We start from the raw sequence: 20,889 nt of genomic DNA, 5'->3' as shown, positions 1-20,889 counted from the left end.
TCAAGAAAACATTGCACTCATGATATGATGTATCATACAGTATGTATCAGGTATGATGAATCAATCAGGAGAAGTTCACTTTCCAATTTCCTAGTTCATTAGCATGGATCAAGGACACCTCTTCTGGGGTACCCCTGTTTCTTGTAGTTTCTGTTCCAGATGCATTCTTAATTATTAACTGACTCTTGTATTGATTTGAGTCTCTGACTTGTTTTGATCTCTGAAAAAGCTAAAAGTAAATAGTATATTGAGTAAGTGTTTGTTTAGGAACAAGTAATACACTGTAGGTTTATTCCAAGCTGAAAAGAGAAGAATGAAAACACAACGTTTCGACCTTCCTCACACCTTCTCTTTTCAGCATGGAATAAACCTATTACTTGTTCCTTTGCAGCCTATGCCTGCTGATGGCAGCTACCCACCTGCAGTGTTAATTTATGTAACTGTGAGCTCAGATTAACAAAACAGCACACAGAGAAATGTGCAGTAATGCACACTGCTCTAAAGTAAAATCAGAGCTAACTGGATAAATAAAAGTTATTTATTTACATGCAATACATTGTGTGTTGTCCAAGTTTGATAAATTGCTTTATTTTCATTACAGTGATTATATTACAGTCATTATACAGTATATCATAAAGATATTGTATTACAAAGTGATCAAATTTGTCTTTAGTTATTAAGTTTCTGAATAGAAACATTTAACTGTTGACACCAAACTGAAATTATTAAAAAATTATTTTGATGAGCCATGATGATTAAAAGTAATTAATTGGAATAAACATTATATCATGCATTGTACCCCACAACAATTGCTAATTAAATCCCCAAACTAATTAGAACGTGTAAATATTTTGTGTACTGTGTCTGTGAAACTCACTTACAGATGTATTTCTTATGTGTTTTATAATTAAAACAAAGTTATCTGTATTTTCTTCAGGTTCTTCAAGAGATTTGTATGATTTGCATGGGAGATTATGTGAAATAGAATACTTTGATCTTTTGATAAATGTGATCTTTCTATTTTGAATAAACATTAGCAAATATTACAATACTTTGTAAGTTGTTCAGCATTTGACTGATTATTTGAAAAATGTTCCAGTGATGAAACAGTTAATATTCACAAAGTACCTGCCTTCTCCTGCTGGTGAAAGGTGTGACTACAGGTGTGTTTATATAGGATCCACTTAGCAGCAAGGCAAACACTCCCAACATGCACTGTGGCAAGACACTGTAGGCAGTCTCAGGTTTCTGCCACCTTCTTCAAAACACTGTCTGTCCTGCGCTCACTAATAATTAACATCTATCTGAGGCTTCAGGCAAAAGTTACACTGGCTGATCGTTGACTTCCTTTGACCTCTTTTTCCTGTTACAGCAGAAAAAATAATGTGATACAGGCTACTTTGGACAAGTACTTTTGATTCAGTAAAGGTGAGTGGAAGTTGTTCAGTGGTAATGGTAACTTTTGGCTGTTTGGAGACTTAACTATTATAACCAGATGATGAGTAAAGTAAGATTTAATTTCAGAGGAGTGGAAGAATAATGTGTCATCATGTTTGTAGGTAAATCATCATGTGACAAAGGCAAGGAAAGCATTTCATGTTGACTGAAGTAAAGGGAAAAATTTATATTTTACTTTCAGTTTATAGTATATGGACACATAAAGTGAATCAGTTTTATAATTAAGTTGCTTCAAATAACATGTGGGTCAGTTTGAGGTTTGATTTTGAAGTTTGTGCTTCTAGTTTTTTCACATTTTAATTTTTACATCAAGCCATCACTGGCAACAGTCTGTGGGGAACATTAAAACTGAAAATTCACAGAACTGAAAAAACATGGTAGATTTCAGAATCGCCTCGTGATCAAAATCTTCTATTTCACACCATCTCTCAAACAAATCATACAGATCTCTTGCAGAACTGAAGAAAATACAGATACCTTTGTTTTAATTATACTGCACATAAGAAATACACCTGGATTAAAATATGTAAATTAAATACTTCATAACAACATAACACAGATTGCTTTTTTGTAGAGTGGTACTTAGAAATACTATTTAAATGTATTGCATCTGGTCATCCAGATTAGTGAAATATTCTAGTTAGAAATGGGTGTGGTCCAATAACTTAAAGGAATGTAGCCCCTGGCTATATATTTGAGTGGGTAAACTAGGCTTGTTATGGTACCATACTCAGAATAATGAAAAGTGGCTTTAAATTTCCAGAGACAAAACTTCACATTTTCATTCCATGTTTATGTTTGAAAAGCTTTACTGTATGTGACATTGAACTGTAATAACAGTTTCTCAATATTTGATGCAGAATTTACTACAACCACACAATAGAATCATGTAGAATAATTATCGTAATAGATGTTCTATTGTTATTGTACACTCATTTATACACAGATGGCAATTAACAAATCTTGCAAAATTATGGACTAGTACTGGTGACCTTTTAAAATGTCTCTTGCTGTAGGTTTGCATATGTAGCAAAGATAAAATGTCAGTTGCTAGAAACAAATAAAACTAGTCTCAAAACATTTGCATCACAATTGATGTTTTCTGTCTGATTTTGGCTGTACTTAAAAAGTTTCCGGGTGTTGATAAGTTTTTTACTTCAGATAATATTTTTTTTGATAAAATGCTAAATGAACTTGTATGTTCTCCCTGTCAATGGAGCTTCGTAGACACCTGACATGAATGGGTTGTTCCCTGGTTGTTGTTTGTTTTTTATTTCTTTTCACTTCTGAAACAGCATTAAACTGTACTTTAAAGACCTATAGACATGCTATATCTACTGTATATGCTATAGATTCTTCACAAAGTGTGTCTCTACTTGAGTTAGGCATACTAAGTACTTACAAATGTTTTAAAATGCAGAAAAAATCAAAGCATGTGATTCAATGAAATGGTTGTTTGTAGATAATTATATTTCAAATATTTCAATTTGTAAATTTGGTACAGGAAAGTGCATGTTTTGACTTGACCAAAAGGTTAAAAATTGACATTCCTAGACAGGGCTGGGATGCTGAATGCCCAAAAAGTTATTTTATCTGAAATGTGGATGTGTTTGTACTCCAGAAGACTTTGTTACATTTAGTAAGTGTGCTCGGTTTCGGTAACTATGATGTGATCAACAGAACAGCCTTTAAGGATGGAAAGAGGAACTGAAAGTGTTTATGGGACATTTATTTAAGCTAAAGACTAAGGGACATTGTTATTTATGTTAACTCAAATAACAACACTGAGTAAAAGCATTTAGACATTTTAAATCAACAATAGGGATCCTGTGGCATTGTTGTCCCTCCATAGTTTGCAATACCACAAATATGGCTCCTATGTAACTTAAATTAAAATTGTTCTGGATGTCTGTATTCAATATAAAAAAAACACATTATTCTAAACAAGCTAATCACATTCTGTTTAAAAAAAACTTAGAATCATCATAATTTTTGTTATACCCAACAGAACTGGATTAACCAATAGTGTATTTTCTACATCCCATTTAAGTATTCCTTTCATTTTTTTGTACAGTTTACAAGTTTTAAATGATCCAAAATCACTACAAATGTGGTATATCTGCTATAATTTATTACTCCTGATACCCCCCAGTGCCTCAACAATTTACAGTGATCTGGGGAGATAACCATTTCTCACTTTGTTTCATGATTTGATTAAATGTAACCACACTGGACAAACATAATATATGACTGTCATTTGGCCCACCACGTGGAAAGGAGTATTACACCTACAGTACATTTAAATCTCTGTATATTCCTCCTTGTTGCAAAAGAACACTAGGCTATCTTATAACAATTTACAGCACATACACAACAACACTCATTTAACAGCATATGAGAAACTGTTACATGATCGATATTTTAAAGATTCAAAAGAAAATATGTGAGTCTTATAACACAATGTCAGAAAGAACATGAACAGAACTGACATTTGGACTATTAAGGAGCTTGTGAATCGTTATGCACTTAACAGTGTTAACTGATTTTATTTTTTTTTGTCTCACAAAGGGTCTTACCATTTTGGTTTGCAGGATTAACTACAATGAATCTTGACCAGCCATCGTCTCCTGTCCATATCGGGAACAAGAGATCCATTTCCAGGTAGCTCAATCTGACAATTTAACACATTCAATGGGAATGTACTGTAGGAAGAAAAGATCACAAGAGAGACATCCAAAGCAGTATACACTTAACTGCAATTCCTTTTGACATACACCCATCTATTCATTTCTGTAGTAATTTTATCATGTATTTTGTTAATTTTGTTAACTATTTTACCATCAGTTAATTTAAAAGTCCATATTGATAGTGCGATCTGCAGTCTAAAACACATATAAAATCTTTAAAGATATACTGTAACACTTTTTTAACCAAGTCATACAGTCAGAGGTAAACCTCCACTAAGTATTGAAACTTTACTATTTTGTTATTTGTTAAAAGACAGATCATCACACATATTGTCAAAAATATTGGAGCATTTTAGAAAAATGAACTGCAGGGAAATTTGGAAAATGACCAAACAAAATAAAAACACAACCAAGAAGCAGTGAATAAAACATACTCTTGCATTTATATGTAAAACATTAAATCACAGTCTCATCCCAATCTTCCTCTAAAAAATGCTCATTCTTAAAGTTATTTAGAGCCTGTACTCTTGGTTGGATAGTAGGACACCCTGATCATATCACTCAAAATATAACCTAATACATTTGACAACAAACTGTAATTAACCATAATTTTGCTTATAATCAGTATTCAAATAGATGTCAAGCTAAAGCCAATATCCTAGCTTCCTTCAGTAAATGTCTTGAGCTAGAATGAACCAAATGAGCCACTGTAAGTGGGCGGAATAGTCTCCTCTTGTTGTAGTTTTCCTTATGTTCTTATGTTAAGTGTGGTAATTATTGATTCAGTTGTGAAGTGGCAGCTGCATTCCAGAAAAACTGGAAACACCCTTTGCGTGTCAAGTAGCAACAAGAAAAGACTGCATCTTTGATCTATAGCAAACACAATGTATTCTACATTTGGATTTACTCTCTGTAGTGTTCATCTCCTCGTGACCACAATACTCTTGTGAAATTCCCTCTTTTGTTTGTTGGGCAAAGGCTATCAGCTTGTGAAGGAAAAGATCTCATGCATTCTTAATGCCTATCATTAACAGAATACTGCATTTGGAGAATGTTAGAAGGCAGCAGATAGTATTTTGGGTTATCAGGTATTTGGTTAACTAGGAAAAATGTACATATTTTGGACAACTGTTTTGCTGAATGTGAATCATCAGCTTTACGCCTCTTTATTTTATATGTCAGCATAGAAAAACATATAGTTCTGTTTTATCTTCCATAGGGTCAAATTCCTGTCTTTCCTTGACACCTACAACTGCTTTTTAAAAGAAAAGACTAACTTGCAGTTATCTTATCATGAGGTAAGGATATATTTCTTATAGTCTTCAGCTAATGGTATGATGGAACAAGTAATAGATTTATTCCACGCTGAAAAGAGAAGAAAGGAAACACAACGTGTTCTGACACAGCTACCCACCTGAACTAATGGTATGATGGTTTATTTGCAGAATTAGACAGATATTCAGGAAATTACCAGTAAGTGTATAGTTTGATCAAACTGTACAGTTACAGTTCACTGGGGCATTCAAAATGTTACATTGGAAAAATCTGTTGTTTATCTCGCATAGGTGTGTGCACTCCTACTGAATTTCCTAGTGTTTTAAATGCTTTAAAAGAATTCAGGTTCACCCTGATGTGCTGCAGCTTAATCATAAGACCTACAATTTAGGAAACAATTTTCATCCTTTATGACTACATACAGTATTTATGCTGTACCAAATGTCCTTCACTTTTTCTTAGTATTATTGCTTTGTATGTGATAACATTGTCGAAGTGAGGTCAAACACAAGACCCACTCTATAGTGATCTTTTGCAAAATTATATTGTGGCATAGGCACATTGCTTCCTTAATTCAGCGATCTTGAACATGTCCAACTTTACTAATATGTGGTTGCAGAAATGCTGTGGCTTCAAAATCTTTTAATTTTTAATCAGTCTAAGTAAGTATTTCTATGTGTTAGGATTTTCATATTGCTGAACTGTCAAGTCCAACTGTCAAGTCCAAGTGGTCAGACCAGGAAACTGATTTGATCACTCTTAGTTGAGTTTAGTGCCTGGAACTCATCCAGTGTAGACTATGCAGATACATTTTAAGATTTAAAGCAATGTCCTACACTGAAAGATTAAAGAAAATAATATTTAAGCTTTATTCTGGCTTCTTTAAAAAAAGCAGCTGGATAAGATACTTAAATAAGAGGGTGAAAATTCTGATGCTCAATGGCCAAAAGGCCCCTTATCTTTGTGTGTTGCCATTTCTGTGCTATTGGGTTCTGTAGATAAATTGTAGTTGACATATAGCCATCAATCCTATTTAAATATAATTCACAACTTATCAAGCTAATGTGAATGGCAGTACTGTCAGAACAGAAAAAAAAACATACTCTATTGTTTTGGTAATTTACTGTAATTTATGAGGAACGTAAACTCATTCTTTACTATGAGTGATGTTTTTTTTTAACTTAATACATATCTTTATTCTCCCAATGTCTATTACTGTAATACTGTAATAGTGTAGCTAAGAATATTGTCCAATAGGTAGAAGTATGTGCAGAACTCAGCTACTTTGGCTTTGACTAGAACAAAGAAATCATACATTACATCCATTTTAGCATCTACAGTACTGTGTGCACTGGCTCTCTTTTGAACTGAGAATTTCAAATTCTGTTACTACTAGAATTATTTAATGCCTCCTTACCTCACTAAGCTAGTACTGTACATTACCTCACACTACATTGTAACTCAAAGTCCATGCTCCTAGTACTTTATTTTACTCTGTACACCAGCCTCAAAGAGGTTAAATCTTGGGTTAGAATGGTAAATATGCAATACATTGGGTGCTTTCTGTAAATGCATAATAATTTATAATTTTATAATTGCTTACACTTATATAGCGCTTTTCTGGTCACTCCACTCAAAGCGCTTTACAGGTAATGCGGACTCCCCTCCCCAATGTACAGCATCCACCTGGATGATGCGACAGCAGCCACAGTGCGCCAGAACGCTCACCACACATCAGCTATCAGTGGGGAGGAGAGCAGAGTAATGTAGCCAATTCTTAGAGGGGGATTATTAGGAGGCCATGATTGGTAAGGGCCAATGGGAAATTTGGCCAGGACGCCGGGGTTACACCCCTACTCTTTTTGAGAAACGCCCTTGGATTTTTAATGACCACAGAGAGTCAGGACCTTGGTTTTACATCTCATCCGAAAGACGGCGCCTGTTTACAGTATAGTGTCCCCGTCACTATACTGGGGCATTAGGACCCACAAGCTTAAAGTATTTTATTCATTGACTTCTTGTATTGTTTTCCTTTTTATGTGTTGCCTAATACACAGTTCACAGATGTGTATACAGGAAAGGTGATTATTCTGATCATCATCAACATCTTAGAAATGCTATGAGATGTCAGAAGGCAGAAAAATCTAAGGCATAATACAATTTTTGTTTTTTATAAAAGGAAGGAGGAGAAGTAGTTGTTGAGGGGCTCCTAATCATATCCTGGGGTGTGCAACGGCCTATTCGACTTAAAATACAAGATGAGAAGCAAGTGCTCTCCTATGCAACTCTAAGATCACCAGATGCTACTAGTCCACTTGGAGGCAAAAGGTATGTATATTTCTTATTTTTCCTGGTGACACAGCAGCCACCCCACTCTGCAGGAGATCAGGCAGACAAGTGAGAAATTGCTGCACCAATTGAATTAAGGGGATCTTTAGGTAAGTCTGACTGTAAAAGCTCAGGGAGGAATTTTGCAGCAATAGACCCCAGCACTTAGAGGATCAAGGAATAGTGGGAACACATACTGTAACATACTGTAGCAGATTCCGCTGTGTGAAGGGTGCAAGGAGGAAAGAAAAAAGATAACGTATCAGCTAGATACTGCCGAGACATTATGTACAGTACAGCCTTGAATGTAAGCAGAAGGATTTTAAAAGCAAGTTGAAATCTGACTTGAAACATTTAAAGGAGAACTGTGTCCCAGTTTCTTAGACCAGTTATTAAATCTCAGTAACAAAATAGAATAATTGACGGTATTGCAAAATTTTACAAATTCCGAATTAAGCACCTCAATATAGTCCACATGTTGCCGCAAACCCCTGGTCTCACCACCGGCAAGAGTGAGAGTTTGTGTGAATTGCAACGTGAATAACGTAATTCAATGTACAAGCAAATAAGTATAGATTGGGCACTGGACATTTTACTGCAGAAATGTTCCAATGTGATCTGCATGCAGAGTAAACAAATAAGTAGTATTTGCCAGCAAAACCCTCTCGAGGTCGAGAGCAATATTTCTGTTGAATTAATAGAGATGTATTCACAGGGCTGCTTGTTCACAGTGTAATAGGGCCTCTTCACCTCACCAGACGTTTAATTGCCTTGCTTTAAAATGCAGAATATAGTGCTGCACCTACCCGGAAATTTAATCTAATTTGTGATGTAAATTGGGGGTGTAACACATTAATGTGTACATTTTATTTCTATTGTGGTATGAAATGCTCTCAAGAATCAATGCTGACTCTTTATCATCCTGAAATATAAAAATAGAGTTACAGTTTTCCTTTAAAACCATCCTGAAAGTGATAGGACTCCAGTGCAAGGACTCCAAGAATGGAGAGAGGTTATATTTATGCATATAAAATATACCTTTTAACTTGTTAAGTGTAGTTTCAGAAACTCTTTCAAGTAGGGTAATACAATAATATACAGTATAATAGATAAAATAATATTTTTCAAAAGACAAACTCATGAAGCAGTTTTCTGAGACAGACAGCCTAAGACATAGCCTGAAGAGGTTCAAAAAGCGATCCAGAATAAAAAAAATCAAACCCTTAATTCAGGATCAAACTTTCAAGCAAATGCCATAATTTGACCAAGTTATAGGGCTGGTTTTACATTTGTAAGGTCTATATTTATACAATGGAGAATTGTCTTTCTGCACATTGGTGGTGGTGAAGGGCAGTCCCCATTACCTACTTTTTAAAGCGCTTTGAATGGAGTTTCCAGAAAAGTGCTATATACTGTAAGTGTAAGGAATTATTATTATTCGTTCCATGCATTTTCACCATACCTTTAACCTTAGAGGTTTACAGCGAGATGGGCTCTAATTTGGCAGGCATAGGGAGAATCTACACTCTGGATGGAATATCAGTTCATTGCAGGGTACACATGCATTCAATCTTGCATACAGGGGTAACCAAGGACCCCAGATACCCCTGACAGCATGTCTTTGGATGTGGGAGGAAACCAGGGCATCCTAAGACTTACATGGACATAGGAAGAACACATACTGTACTGTACCATAATATATTAATTAATATGAACAATGAGAATTAAACTAAAGGAATACAGAAGAAAAGGAAACTGAAATGCAACAAGGTTTTCATTCAGATCAGACAGGTTTCAGAGTAAATACTGTAGGTGATGGGTAAAGTTCAATCGCAGTGTCTGAAAATAGTACTTCATTAGGTGGCTGACTGCAATATATAATACACATCTAAATATATTTGTACTTTTTCCAGAACCACGTGAATTGCTTTGGAATTTATTTTGTTGAGTGGATGCAAACTGTCTTTCCACATGGAAAAATAATATTATTAAAATTAGTTGTATTCATTTTCACACAAAAAGACCACTACCACATGAAAATGTTTAAACACAGAGAACACCAAATATACAGTACGGTGGATACTACCACACAGCTGGCTGTCCGTTTTAAACGTTAAATGTAACATATTATTTTCTAATATGAAAACGTGTTGCAAATATAAATAAATGTCTGCAAAAAATTCATTAGTTTGAATCAGTTTTATCGAGTTTCACTGAAAGTGAAACTAAACATCCATGGGAATTTACCTCTGTAATATATCTGTAATATATTATTGTGTCTGAACCTTTTCAATCCAGCTCTCTAATGACACTGTCACCGTTTACTCGTGTAGAGCAATAAATCAATTTTAAAGTATTAACTATATACAGTAATTTAGTGTTGTTAGTGCAAATATACAGTATTTGACTAAACTAACCATTTCTCCGCAACTACACAAGATGAGGGCGTGAAACACAGGAAGCAACGTGAATCAAAACTAAGATTAAATTAAAAACGTGAGAGGAATTACAACGGCTTTTATAAGTAAATCCGTGAATTGTTTGAAAGAAAAAAAAATAACCGTATAAAAATCTTATTTTCACAGTAGCAAAAAAAAAAACGGAATCAAATGATCGCCACACCCCCACTTACAGTAGCTAAGTGTCAGCTTTCTTAAAGCAACAACGCTCCACAAAAAAATAGTAGATTTTTAAATTACACAATTAATTATTAAATATATAAAAATATAAGGACAAAAACAAAATGATTTTTGATTCATACTAGCTCTACTGGACAACATCAATGACATACAAGTGTAACAGGTCTTTTCACATTTGCTTTTGTGGCTGTTAGTTTATGTCGAAGTTGCTATGAAGTTTAAGAAATCTTCTTGGCAAAAGTCAATGTTGAATAAAATGTAAAATTGTTTTTACCAAGAGGGAAAACGGTTTGTAAAAAATGCCTAGACCAAATACATTTGAACACTAGTATGATCGATAAACTAGTGGTTTCTAAGCACTAAACATTTTTTGTTTAATGTTCACACTTAATATTTCAATATTACACTGTGTGTTGTAATTAACCACCATATTGTTACAAATATGGGAGTTATGAAAATTAGAGAATATCGAGTGGGGAAAATTGGTAATTAAAATAACAATTGTAACCCCCTAAATTGTTACAGATATGCCAAGAATATACCCGAAAGGTTCATATAGTTATTTCCTGGTACAGCTCCGGTGATAGAGTAATAGATCAGGTAAACTAGAATATACAAATATTAACAAAGACAATAACACACAACAGAACAGCATAGCTTTTTTAAAAACAATATGTCTCAGGCCTACAGTATGTCCTGACCAACCAGAAAAACCCAGACTGCTACCCAGTAGTCAAAAATCCTATGTAATGCCTAACAGGCCAACATACTGTAAGAGATAAACCTGTGTCCTAAATAGAACAGAATACAACCCAGTGCTAAATGTCTCCAAAGTGGATGGGACCTACTGTACCTACTGTACCTATTCCAAAAAAATGCATCTATTAACTGAAGGAGAACATTTTTAACCTTGGGAGTCTTTATAAAGAAAATAACAGTTTCCTAAAATAAAAAGAATGGCAAGCTTTCTTAACAAGGTTCCAATACCCCGAGTCTGGTCTTTAAGGTTGATTTAAAGTACATTCTCACCTTTCACATGCTTCTGTCTCTTAGTCTTTTTCTTGTGTCGGTTTCTTACTGATGAAGACTTTTAATGATTTAAAAGGAATTTAATTAACAACGATTGCTTTAGATCTAATGTCTCTGAAGCCAAGTGCAGCTCTGCAAACACAGTTTTCTATCATCATTTCTAGATCCTGAGACGCTTCAGTAGCCATAACAATATGAATAATCTTTTAACATAGTGACATAGTTTCTTTCCTTGAAATGAATACATTTTATCACACATGGTAGTCAACATTATACAAGGTGCATATTAAATGTATTATATTTCACAGACTTACTATCAACCATATCAGTCATAAAACCATCTAACAAAATCATTAAGAAGGGTATCATAGATACTGGGAAAATGACATTTTCTGCCCTTCCAAATTGTTATATAATTCATATTGTTGTAATGTAAGAGGGACTAATAAGTTGTGATAAGAAGAGAATATTAATTATATTTAACATGCTGACTTATGACTTCTTTAAAAGGTAATGAGGCTGTTCTGTTTTGTTCTTTGTAGAACATATCAGCATTACAGCTAAGGTTGCCAAGCACTGTGGTAACATAACTTGTTTCTAAGGTTTAAATTGTCTTTTAGAGGTATGACTCGATGGGGGGAATTTGATGATCTTCATCAAATTGATGAGATGGAAGAAACAAGGCAAGACACTCCTGAAGCATCTACAAACCACAATACCGGTATCTTCCAGCAATCTAACCACTGCTTGTTGGCAATAAAGTATCCTTGAGTAGTAAAGCTGACTGCCAACCCGAAAGAGAGAAAAGGCCAAGCTTAGAGCTAAGAAATGGTTTACATGAAGCAACGTGCTTGTTAATAATAATTGTCAGCTAGCTGACTTCCAAACTGCCTTTTGTAAAATAATAAGTTTAAAAAGATGGTTAATGCAACTGCAACATTGAACATAACAAAAGAGTACTATAAAAATGGCTTGCTTTGTAAAACATGTCAATGTAAGAATTATAGATAATATTTGTAATAAAATAATAAAAAAAAATGTAATTTCCTCTATTTGTGAATTTAGGGTTTCTCACCTCTGATCTAATTCAAAATCTTTTAGGAGAGGGAGACAGAATCTAGCAAAGCATTAATATGAATCAGTTGTTACATTTTGCATGGATATAAAAAATATTTTATATACTGTACAATGTAATTTACAGTATAAGGAAATACAGTACAACCATCATTAAAAACAATTCTACTAAAATTTATTTGGTATTATGACTACAGTACCTTAAATGCAAAAAACTTTTTTGTTTCTCTTAAATAAGGGCCTAAGGAGTATGTAAGCAGTACATTAAAACCACCTAGAGCCCAGGCTGCTATTGAAGAGGAATCTAACCTGTATCGGACAATGAGTGATGCCTCATTGGTGAAGAAGAGAGTAAAAACCAGAACAGCGGCAGAGAGACAGCAAGACAAACAGCAAAGGTTCTCCATCAATGGTCATTTTTATAACTATAAGGTAAGTAAAGTTGTTAAGCACTTAAAGCGCCTAATTAAAATGGAAGTGTTCCTGGAATCTGCAGGATTTAACAGGCCAATCAATATTACTGTCACCTACTGAATACAACCCAGAATCATCACAGCAACACAACTACATTAAACAATTGAATGCAACAAATGTCATTGTTAACATGATTAAAGCTGCTTGCAAAATAATACCCAGAAACAAAAGCTGTAATTCTATACTTTTGTCCCATATTAATCTTTTGATCTGAAATTCAGATTTTATTAGTACACAGCAAAAATGACAAATTGTCTTCAATGTCCCAATACTTATGCTTATCACTGTACACAGCTTTCTATAAAATGAAAACCCCATTCTTTGACATTGCTCCATCTCTTCTATTTAGACATCTATATTTACCCCATCATTTGGGACCGCAACCAGTGTACGAATAAACAGCAAAATGACAACAGATGAAGTTATACTTCAACTTCTTCAGAAATTTAAGGTAAATCACTTTTTATTGTTATTCAATAAAATTTGAATTAGGTAAATGTAAACACAGTATTGTTCAAAAAGTAAATGCTCTGTTACCCAAACTTCTGTTTGAACTGTTTGTGACATTGTGTGGCTCTTTTCATAATCTGAAAGATATGCATTAAAGAAGTGCCTTCAGAAATGCCTGTCTTCAGACCATTTTCATACACTTCTCTTCTGTAGCAGTGGTTAATAAGTGACTCTAAAATAAAGGTGTAGTATGTCTACACAATGCATTATCATTAAATGACCCAAGTTTTTACTGATTTTTTTTTCTCAAATATTAACAATACGTGAGACATTGAAGTTCAAAGAATTGTATTGCAATTATGGGCCCTGCTGTACTTCCTGTCCAGCATGAATAAAAATAATAAGGATCTTCATTAATCTAATCATTATCTACACATAAAATAGCACGCTGTTAATAGAAAGGTTCAACAGTTTTAATGTAAAGAAAAAAATTAAGATTGCATGTGAGCATTTATTTTTCTTTGTGGGTAACAGATAGAAAATGATCCAAATGAGTTTGCCCTGTATTGCATTCATCAAAGTGGAGGTGAGCATTTTCTTTCTTTCTTTTTCAGCTTTCTTTTGTTGGGGAATGGCAGGATAGCAATCACATTTTAATGAAACCTAATTCTGATATAAAAACCACCAGTTTCTATTAGTTATTAATAGTTTTTAATATGTGGAAAAACTGGAATCTAATCTGATATAAAGCATTCAGTATTTTAAGTAGAACACTTTAGTTAATTTCTATTTTAGTTAATTTCTATTTTTAAATTTGTTTGATTTACTCATGAAATATACATTACCTGCCTGAAAATTAAGAAAGACGGTTACTGTGATTTGGTGAAATTGGTAAAGATTGATAGATACAGTGTCTCTTAAGCTTTAGCAGGGATAAGGATATAAACCATAGAAACAGTGTTACTTTAATTACAAATTAAACATTAAAATGTATTAATTTACATTATCTTTGCCAGGATCCTTTTTGCCTTTACAAATTCGTAACATCTAAGGAAATATTTAATTTAGTATGAATTACCATATGCTGAAACATTAGAAGAGAGTGAAACAAAACTTCTAAGCACCTAATTACAGCAAAGTAGACTTCACTATTGACCTTTTGAATGAAAGCATGCAAAATATGATCATGAGCAATTAGATAAGATGAAAAATGCTGATTTCCTTTTCAGACAACACTACTTTCTTTAAATTTGGACTCTTATCCTCAATACTTCAATCATTGCCCTTATTTCCGGACATATCCCTAAACAGCCCTGTTATGTTTAGAGATTTGCATGTTTACAGGAAACTATTGATGTGTTAGTGGAGATGGTGGAATGTGTGAAACCTCTGAAATTGCTTTATCTGGCTAACAATCATTAATGAATATGCATTCTACTGTGAATTTCATTATCAGGCAAATAACCTTTTTTCTCCATTAATACACCAGAGAAGAGGAAACTAAACAATTCTGACTATCCGTTGTGGGAAAGACTTCTCCAAGGACCCTCAGAAAGCATCGCAAAAATATTTTTAGTGGACAGAAATGAGCAAGAAGTAAGCAATGACGTAAGTACATAAAAATCACATTAACTATACACAGTGCCTTGCACAAGTATACACCCTACTCCAGGGATTTCCTCTTCTGTTGAATTACAAATTACAAGTGCAAATTTCATATACTGTACACCTTTGTGTTTAAGTGCATATTTTAATCAAAATGATTATGCTCAAACTGAATAGGTCTAGGGGTGAAAAAGGTTATATGTCAGTAAAATCTACAAAGAAAAATCAAAAACTGAAATGTTAATTACATATGTATTCACCCACTTTGCTATGACAAGCCTAAATTAGTTCAGTGCATTTTGTCAAGTCAGTCACAACTGTGTTTACTGGCATCTGTGTATCATTAAAGTGTTCAGACACACATTAAAGAACAAATGTACCTGTCTCACTCATTCGGATAGCAGAGTTTCTGGTTACGGATGTCACTATGAGGCCAACAACAATTTTTAATTAGGTGCAAAGCTCAGTGCCTGAGAGTGGAGACAATATCCATGAATCAACAGTATTCCAGTCTCTTTGCAAAGCTGAAAGAAGCCATAATAGAAGAAAACCCATCTTAAACCTTGCATAATGTTTACTGCAAAGCATTTAAGTGATGCTGCGACCATGGTGTGACAGACCCTAACTTCAAGCAAAGTGATCTCAAGGATCTGCTCACACAAAAACTCACAAGATGGCCACAAGGTGAAATAAAGCAAGCTTTATTATTTGCTCTTTCAGCGCAAACAAAAGAAAAATTACACCCATGCAAAATTTGAATTTCGAAACCCTTTATCATTTAACCAATAATTACGACAATTACCCCTTGTGTAGATATTTACAAGTAATTAAAGGCTTTATATCTGTCTCTAGTAGCAGGCTGGCTATCATTGCAGCTTTTCTGAAGCCAGCCTGCCACACATGGCAAAAGGATTTGTGGTCAGAAGAAACAAAATTGGATTTTTTGGTCTAAATGTTTTGTCTGATGCAAATCCATTACGTAATTAATATAATCCCATACTTTCAAGGTGATGGTATTGTATTATGATGCTGCTTTACAGCTTGTCAGGATTGAGCAATTTGCAAGATCTTACAGCAGAGACTGGTGAAGAACAATGATCTAAAACATTAGGCCTCAAAACTATACTGGAGTGGTTTAACAGAACTCAGCAAGAGTCTAAAATCTTTTACTGGCTAAGTCAGAGTCCCAACTTGAGTCCGGTAGAAAATCTGTCACAAGACTTGAAAATTGCTGTCCATCTTTGATTCCCCCAACCAACTTGTTGGAACTTACAGAAGTTAACAAAAAGGAATTTTAGCACCGCAGCACCTGATGAAATGCAATGGTTTTGAGACAGGAAGTTGAATCCACTTGCAGGAGCAGAGGCTGAGCAGACAGTACACTCTCGGGCGAAAAACATACCAAAACACAGTCTGAAATTGTAGTCACATAAGCAGGGGTACAAACCAAGGAAACTCAGGCTGAATGCACAAAGGATGATCTGAAAGGATAGTCCAAAGCCGTAGCTGAGTGAGCAAGCCCGGTTGACACAGAGCAAAGAATCTGTAAGAGAAGTTGTGGAAACAAGCCAGGAATGTAAGCACAACAGAGAGACTGTAGTCAAAACAGGATGGATCGAAGCACAGTCAAACACAGGCAAAACACAGGGATAATCCAGAGTGTAAAGTCAAATAAGCAAGTTACACAGCCTGAGAAGACTATCGCAAGAGCACTAGCAAGAGAATGTGAAGACACGAGAAAAGATGCCTGTGTGGGAGGACTATCATTACTGATCTAACTGATGTGTTACAAACATATTTTTGTTTTCTTTTTATTGTGCTTTGGAGTTTTTGCTGAAATGTAGTCAAGAAACTGATGAAATGTAGCAGCATTCACCTGCACAAGAGCCTGGTTCCTCTCTACAATAATCAGTTATGGTACAGTATATTGCAAATTAATGGTTGAACTCCTTAATTTAATGCATGGTAATGGTGATACCCAATTCAAATTGAGTAGAAACAATTTAAGATAGTACACGTGTAATTACTGTATCATGAACCAGAACCTTAAACTCTGTGCTGTTAATGTAACCCATCTGGTACAGTTAACTCTTTTTCCAACATGTCAATGCTCTGCCTCACTCAGCCAGGGTTGCACAGTCATTCCTTCATGCACTCAAAAATTCAAGTGTTGTATCGGCCTTCAGATTATTTGATAGGAACCTACTGTAACTGAGCACCTGTGGGGCTTTCCTTGACACGAACTTCCTCAACTAGAATTCACAAGAAATGCTGCAGCACCATTGGACAACTCTCCCACAAGCCCTGTCTAGGGCTATGTCAGTTACTACCAATAGCTTTGCATGCTAGTGTCAGAACACAAAGCGGTCACCCTCATTACTAGTGTGACACAGCTGATAAATCTTGTCCTTCGTTATTGCTGGTCACCAACAGAGGGCCCAGGAAGTCTGCAATACCACTCTTTAGCTTTCCTCCAGCACAGCCACGTAAGAATAGAGGGCTCCCCATCGGGAACACCTGCGCTACCAATTAAGAGCCCAATATAAGAGATGTGCATTCACCTGTTTGGGCGTTCATCACAGAACTTCACCTAAGCAGCTCTGCTGAGTGCTATTTACCCACAGCTGTCAGAGGAGTCCTACTCCATTGGGCCCCCGAGCAAGGCCCTTAACCCCAACTGCTCCATTGGCCGCCGTATAAATGGTTGACCCTGCGCTCTGACCCCAAGCTTCTCTCTCCCCGTCTGTGTGCCTGTGTGTCTAATGGGAAACAAAGCTGGGGTATGTGAAAAGACAAATTCCTAATGCAAGAAATTGAATTTGGCTAATAAAGTGATCTTACTCACAGCAATTTTACTTGAGTTGGGACTTTGACTTAGCCAGTCAAAGATTTTAAAGAATGTTCTTCTTTTTGAGTTCTGTTAAACCACTCTAGTATGGCTTTGGGGCCTTATGTTTTATTTACATTTACTTTCTATTGAGCATTAGCTCTCGTATTACTTCCTTAAAATATATTCCGACCAAGTAATTTCACACCGGCTCTCTTACCTCCTTATCGGAATAGCTCAGTTGAAGCCGGTGAAACCACAGTGCAATCACTCACGCACTGCTACACCAGACATCAGTGACCCCTGCATGTGTTCATCACATCATAGCCAATCCATACCTGTATAGACTGTAGTTGGTTTTCCTGCTTATTGCATTGATGAACTGAACTAAGCAAAATATTTTAACCTTCATGGTGTCATAAAACAACTTAATTGTATTTTTATTATATTTTTGTACAATTAAAATATTATTTTATTTTGACATTTGCAGTGGTTGTATTTTTTCAAGCTGCAATTACAGTATTGTAACAAGTAATAGGTTTATTCCATGCTGAAAAGAGAAGAAAGAAAACACAATGTTTCGGCTGACACCTGAAGAAGGCTCCAAACGTTGTTTTCTTTCTTCACTTTTCAGCATGGAATAAACCTATTACTTGTTCCTTTGCAGCCTACGCATGCTGACATAGCTACTCACCTGAACTATTACAGTGTTGTGTTTCTTTTCAAGCATTTTCAAGGGATAAATCACAACCATTTGGTGAAAGTATCACCGTGTGCTGTTGCAGTAATAAAAGTGCACTTCTTTTCATTTTTTTATTATGTATTTTATTTTAGCCCATTATTTTCAGGTAACTTGATTAATGTCAACCGCCTTTTCTCTCTGTTTCAGGTGGCACAGTATCTTAATTTTGAACTGCCGATTCTGCAAGGATTTTTGCAGAAGTTAAATGAGGAGGAAAGCAGAGAGATACAAAAGATAAAAATAAAGTGAGTTTTTGAAATGAAGCTCTTACTGTATACAGTAATAATAGAAACTTTCTGTACTATTGTTTTGAACCTTGTTTAATGCAGTTTTCTGACTGTCCTACAGGTACAAACAGGAAGAGAAAACCCTCACACACTGTATTGTCTCAAGAATAATGCAAAGGACAGAAACTACTGTGTAAGAGATGAAGACATTTCATCCCTTTTGTGAAATAATTTGGAAAAAGATAATTGTTTCCAATTTTGGTCAAAGAGAGTCAATGTTAATATGTTGATCTTGAAACCATGTAACATAAACCTGAATAATTTATTTTTTACAGAAATTTAACAATTATTTTGTAATTGTTAAAACATAAATTAATTGCATTGTTTTATTGTTAATATGGAGTATAATGAAATAAGGGGGTGTGGTCTCTTTGTTTTAATTCTTATATTTCTGTTCACACGGGTCATTAAAAATAAAAAAATATATTCTTCATAAACTGGTTCTTTTCTTTTATCTGCCTCTGCATATTATATTTAAGAAGAGTATTTTTTCATTACAATATTTAAGCAATATTTTCACATGATCTACCTTTAATGGTAAGAACTACTCATTATTGTTTAGGCAGCTGCAATTTTAAAGTAAGCAAATTTAAAGAATTTTGAATTTGCCCTGGTACAGGCAGGCACAGCCATGACTACAGTACATTGTTAGAAAGCCACTCACAAAGAAACAAGCTGTATGTCTTAATAGATAAGGTTATAGACAGAAAAGTTAGGAAAGACAGAATTCAAAATTGACATTGGAACATACAGTAAAAGAAAAGCATTTATGCTGTTGTCATGCATTTGAGGGAAAACTGATCAAATTATGTAAAGTAACAAAAGAATAACACTTACCAAGAATTTCCAGGAATTTGAATTAGTAGTTTGATAGAATTATAATGCGATTATAAACTAAACAGTTTACAGGTTTTCAACATAAGAACATTCCACAAGTATTATATACTGTACTGTACAGTCTGAACAGCCATACATAGCACTGTAGATTTTTAAATGTTAAATTTTGAAGGCATATGAATATTAATACTAATATTTTACTACTGTATTATGTATTTAAGGTCTTTCAAACTCTGTTAACTGGTTTATTAAAATCAATTTTTATCTCCAAGAAACTAGTGGGATTAATATTAATTTACATTTTGAAGTTATTTTCTTACTTTACGTGATTCATGTTGTTTAAACATTATATGTAGTGTATAATTTGTAAACCTAATGAAATGCATTCAATTATCTACTATGAATGCCATAATTAGATCATTATAAAAGTTTTTTAAAACTTACATACAGTAACAGTTTTGTCTTTTCCATTGCCAATATATGTCACTGTGAAAATTAAACTATGTATTAATTTGTAATTTATTTTTTGAGGGAGAAAATGGTAGAGAGCATTAGTTTCCTAGAAAATTGTTTTACAATTACAATTACAATACAATTACAATTTGTAATTTAGTTTGTTTTAATGAAGTTTAAATTGACGTCATGGACTTGTAAATAAATATTTGACTGTCTTAATCTATGCAATATTTTTGCTAGGTTTATGAATTTTTACAACACTTTTATTCAAGGAAACTGAAATTTGTATCCTTCTATACTGTATATCCCTGTTTTGTTCGAGATTACAGCAAGAGTCCTCTCAGGATGTGAGTTGAATCAATGTTAACCTCTTAAGAAGCCAGAAGACATCTATAGCATGATGATTTGATCAATGTAGCACCTGTAGCCAATCACAACAGCAACTGGGCACTAGACTGTTTTGACCTCTTCACTGATTAAGCTATTGTACACAATAATTTGTATGTCATTCTGCATGTCTGTTTGACATTCATCAGGGTGGTCTTCACAAAAAGGTGATTCAATGCTAAAGAAGTCTTGGATCCACTAGTGACAAGTCTACCACAGGTGACTATTCTAGCCTTGATAAGCAGGCTGTTTTTGCTCTTTTTTATTGTGTTTTTTCTTCTTTGACTTTAACTAGACCTGACATTCAACAGGTTGTCACGTTCCCACATGTGCC

General features: G+C 34.5%; 1 protein-coding gene across 2 annotated transcripts; it reads left to right on the top strand.

The window, feature by feature from the left end:
* The first annotated feature begins 1,218 nt into the window (after positions 1–1,218).
* On the top strand, positions 1,219–19,302 carry rassf6 (Ras association domain family member 6). 2 transcript variants are annotated; one of them, XM_006626623.3, is made up of 11 exons: positions 1,219–1,428; positions 4,050–4,119; positions 5,365–5,443; positions 7,600–7,748; positions 12,037–12,137; positions 12,729–12,922; positions 13,314–13,415; positions 13,949–14,000; positions 14,904–15,022; positions 18,736–18,833; positions 18,937–19,302. In XM_006626623.3, exons 2-11 carry the CDS (start codon positions 4,061–4,063, stop codon positions 19,010–19,012), a joined length of 1,029 nt encoding a protein of 342 aa, XP_006626686.1. In that variant the 5' UTR covers positions 1,219–1,428; positions 4,050–4,060; the 3' UTR covers positions 19,013–19,302. The 2 variants fall into 2 exon arrangements, with proteins under 2 accessions (XP_006626686.1, XP_015216991.1); XM_015361505.2 differs by having other exon boundaries at positions 4,027–4,119.
* Positions 19,303–20,889: the final 1,587 nt, after the last annotated feature.

This window comes from Lepisosteus oculatus, chromosome 3 (assembly GCF_040954835.1).
Source record: "Lepisosteus oculatus isolate fLepOcu1 chromosome 3, fLepOcu1.hap2, whole genome shotgun sequence".
Classification (NCBI taxonomy): Eukaryota; Metazoa; Chordata; class Actinopteri; order Semionotiformes; family Lepisosteidae; genus Lepisosteus; species Lepisosteus oculatus.
This window is presented reverse-complemented; position numbering and strand designations above follow the sequence as displayed.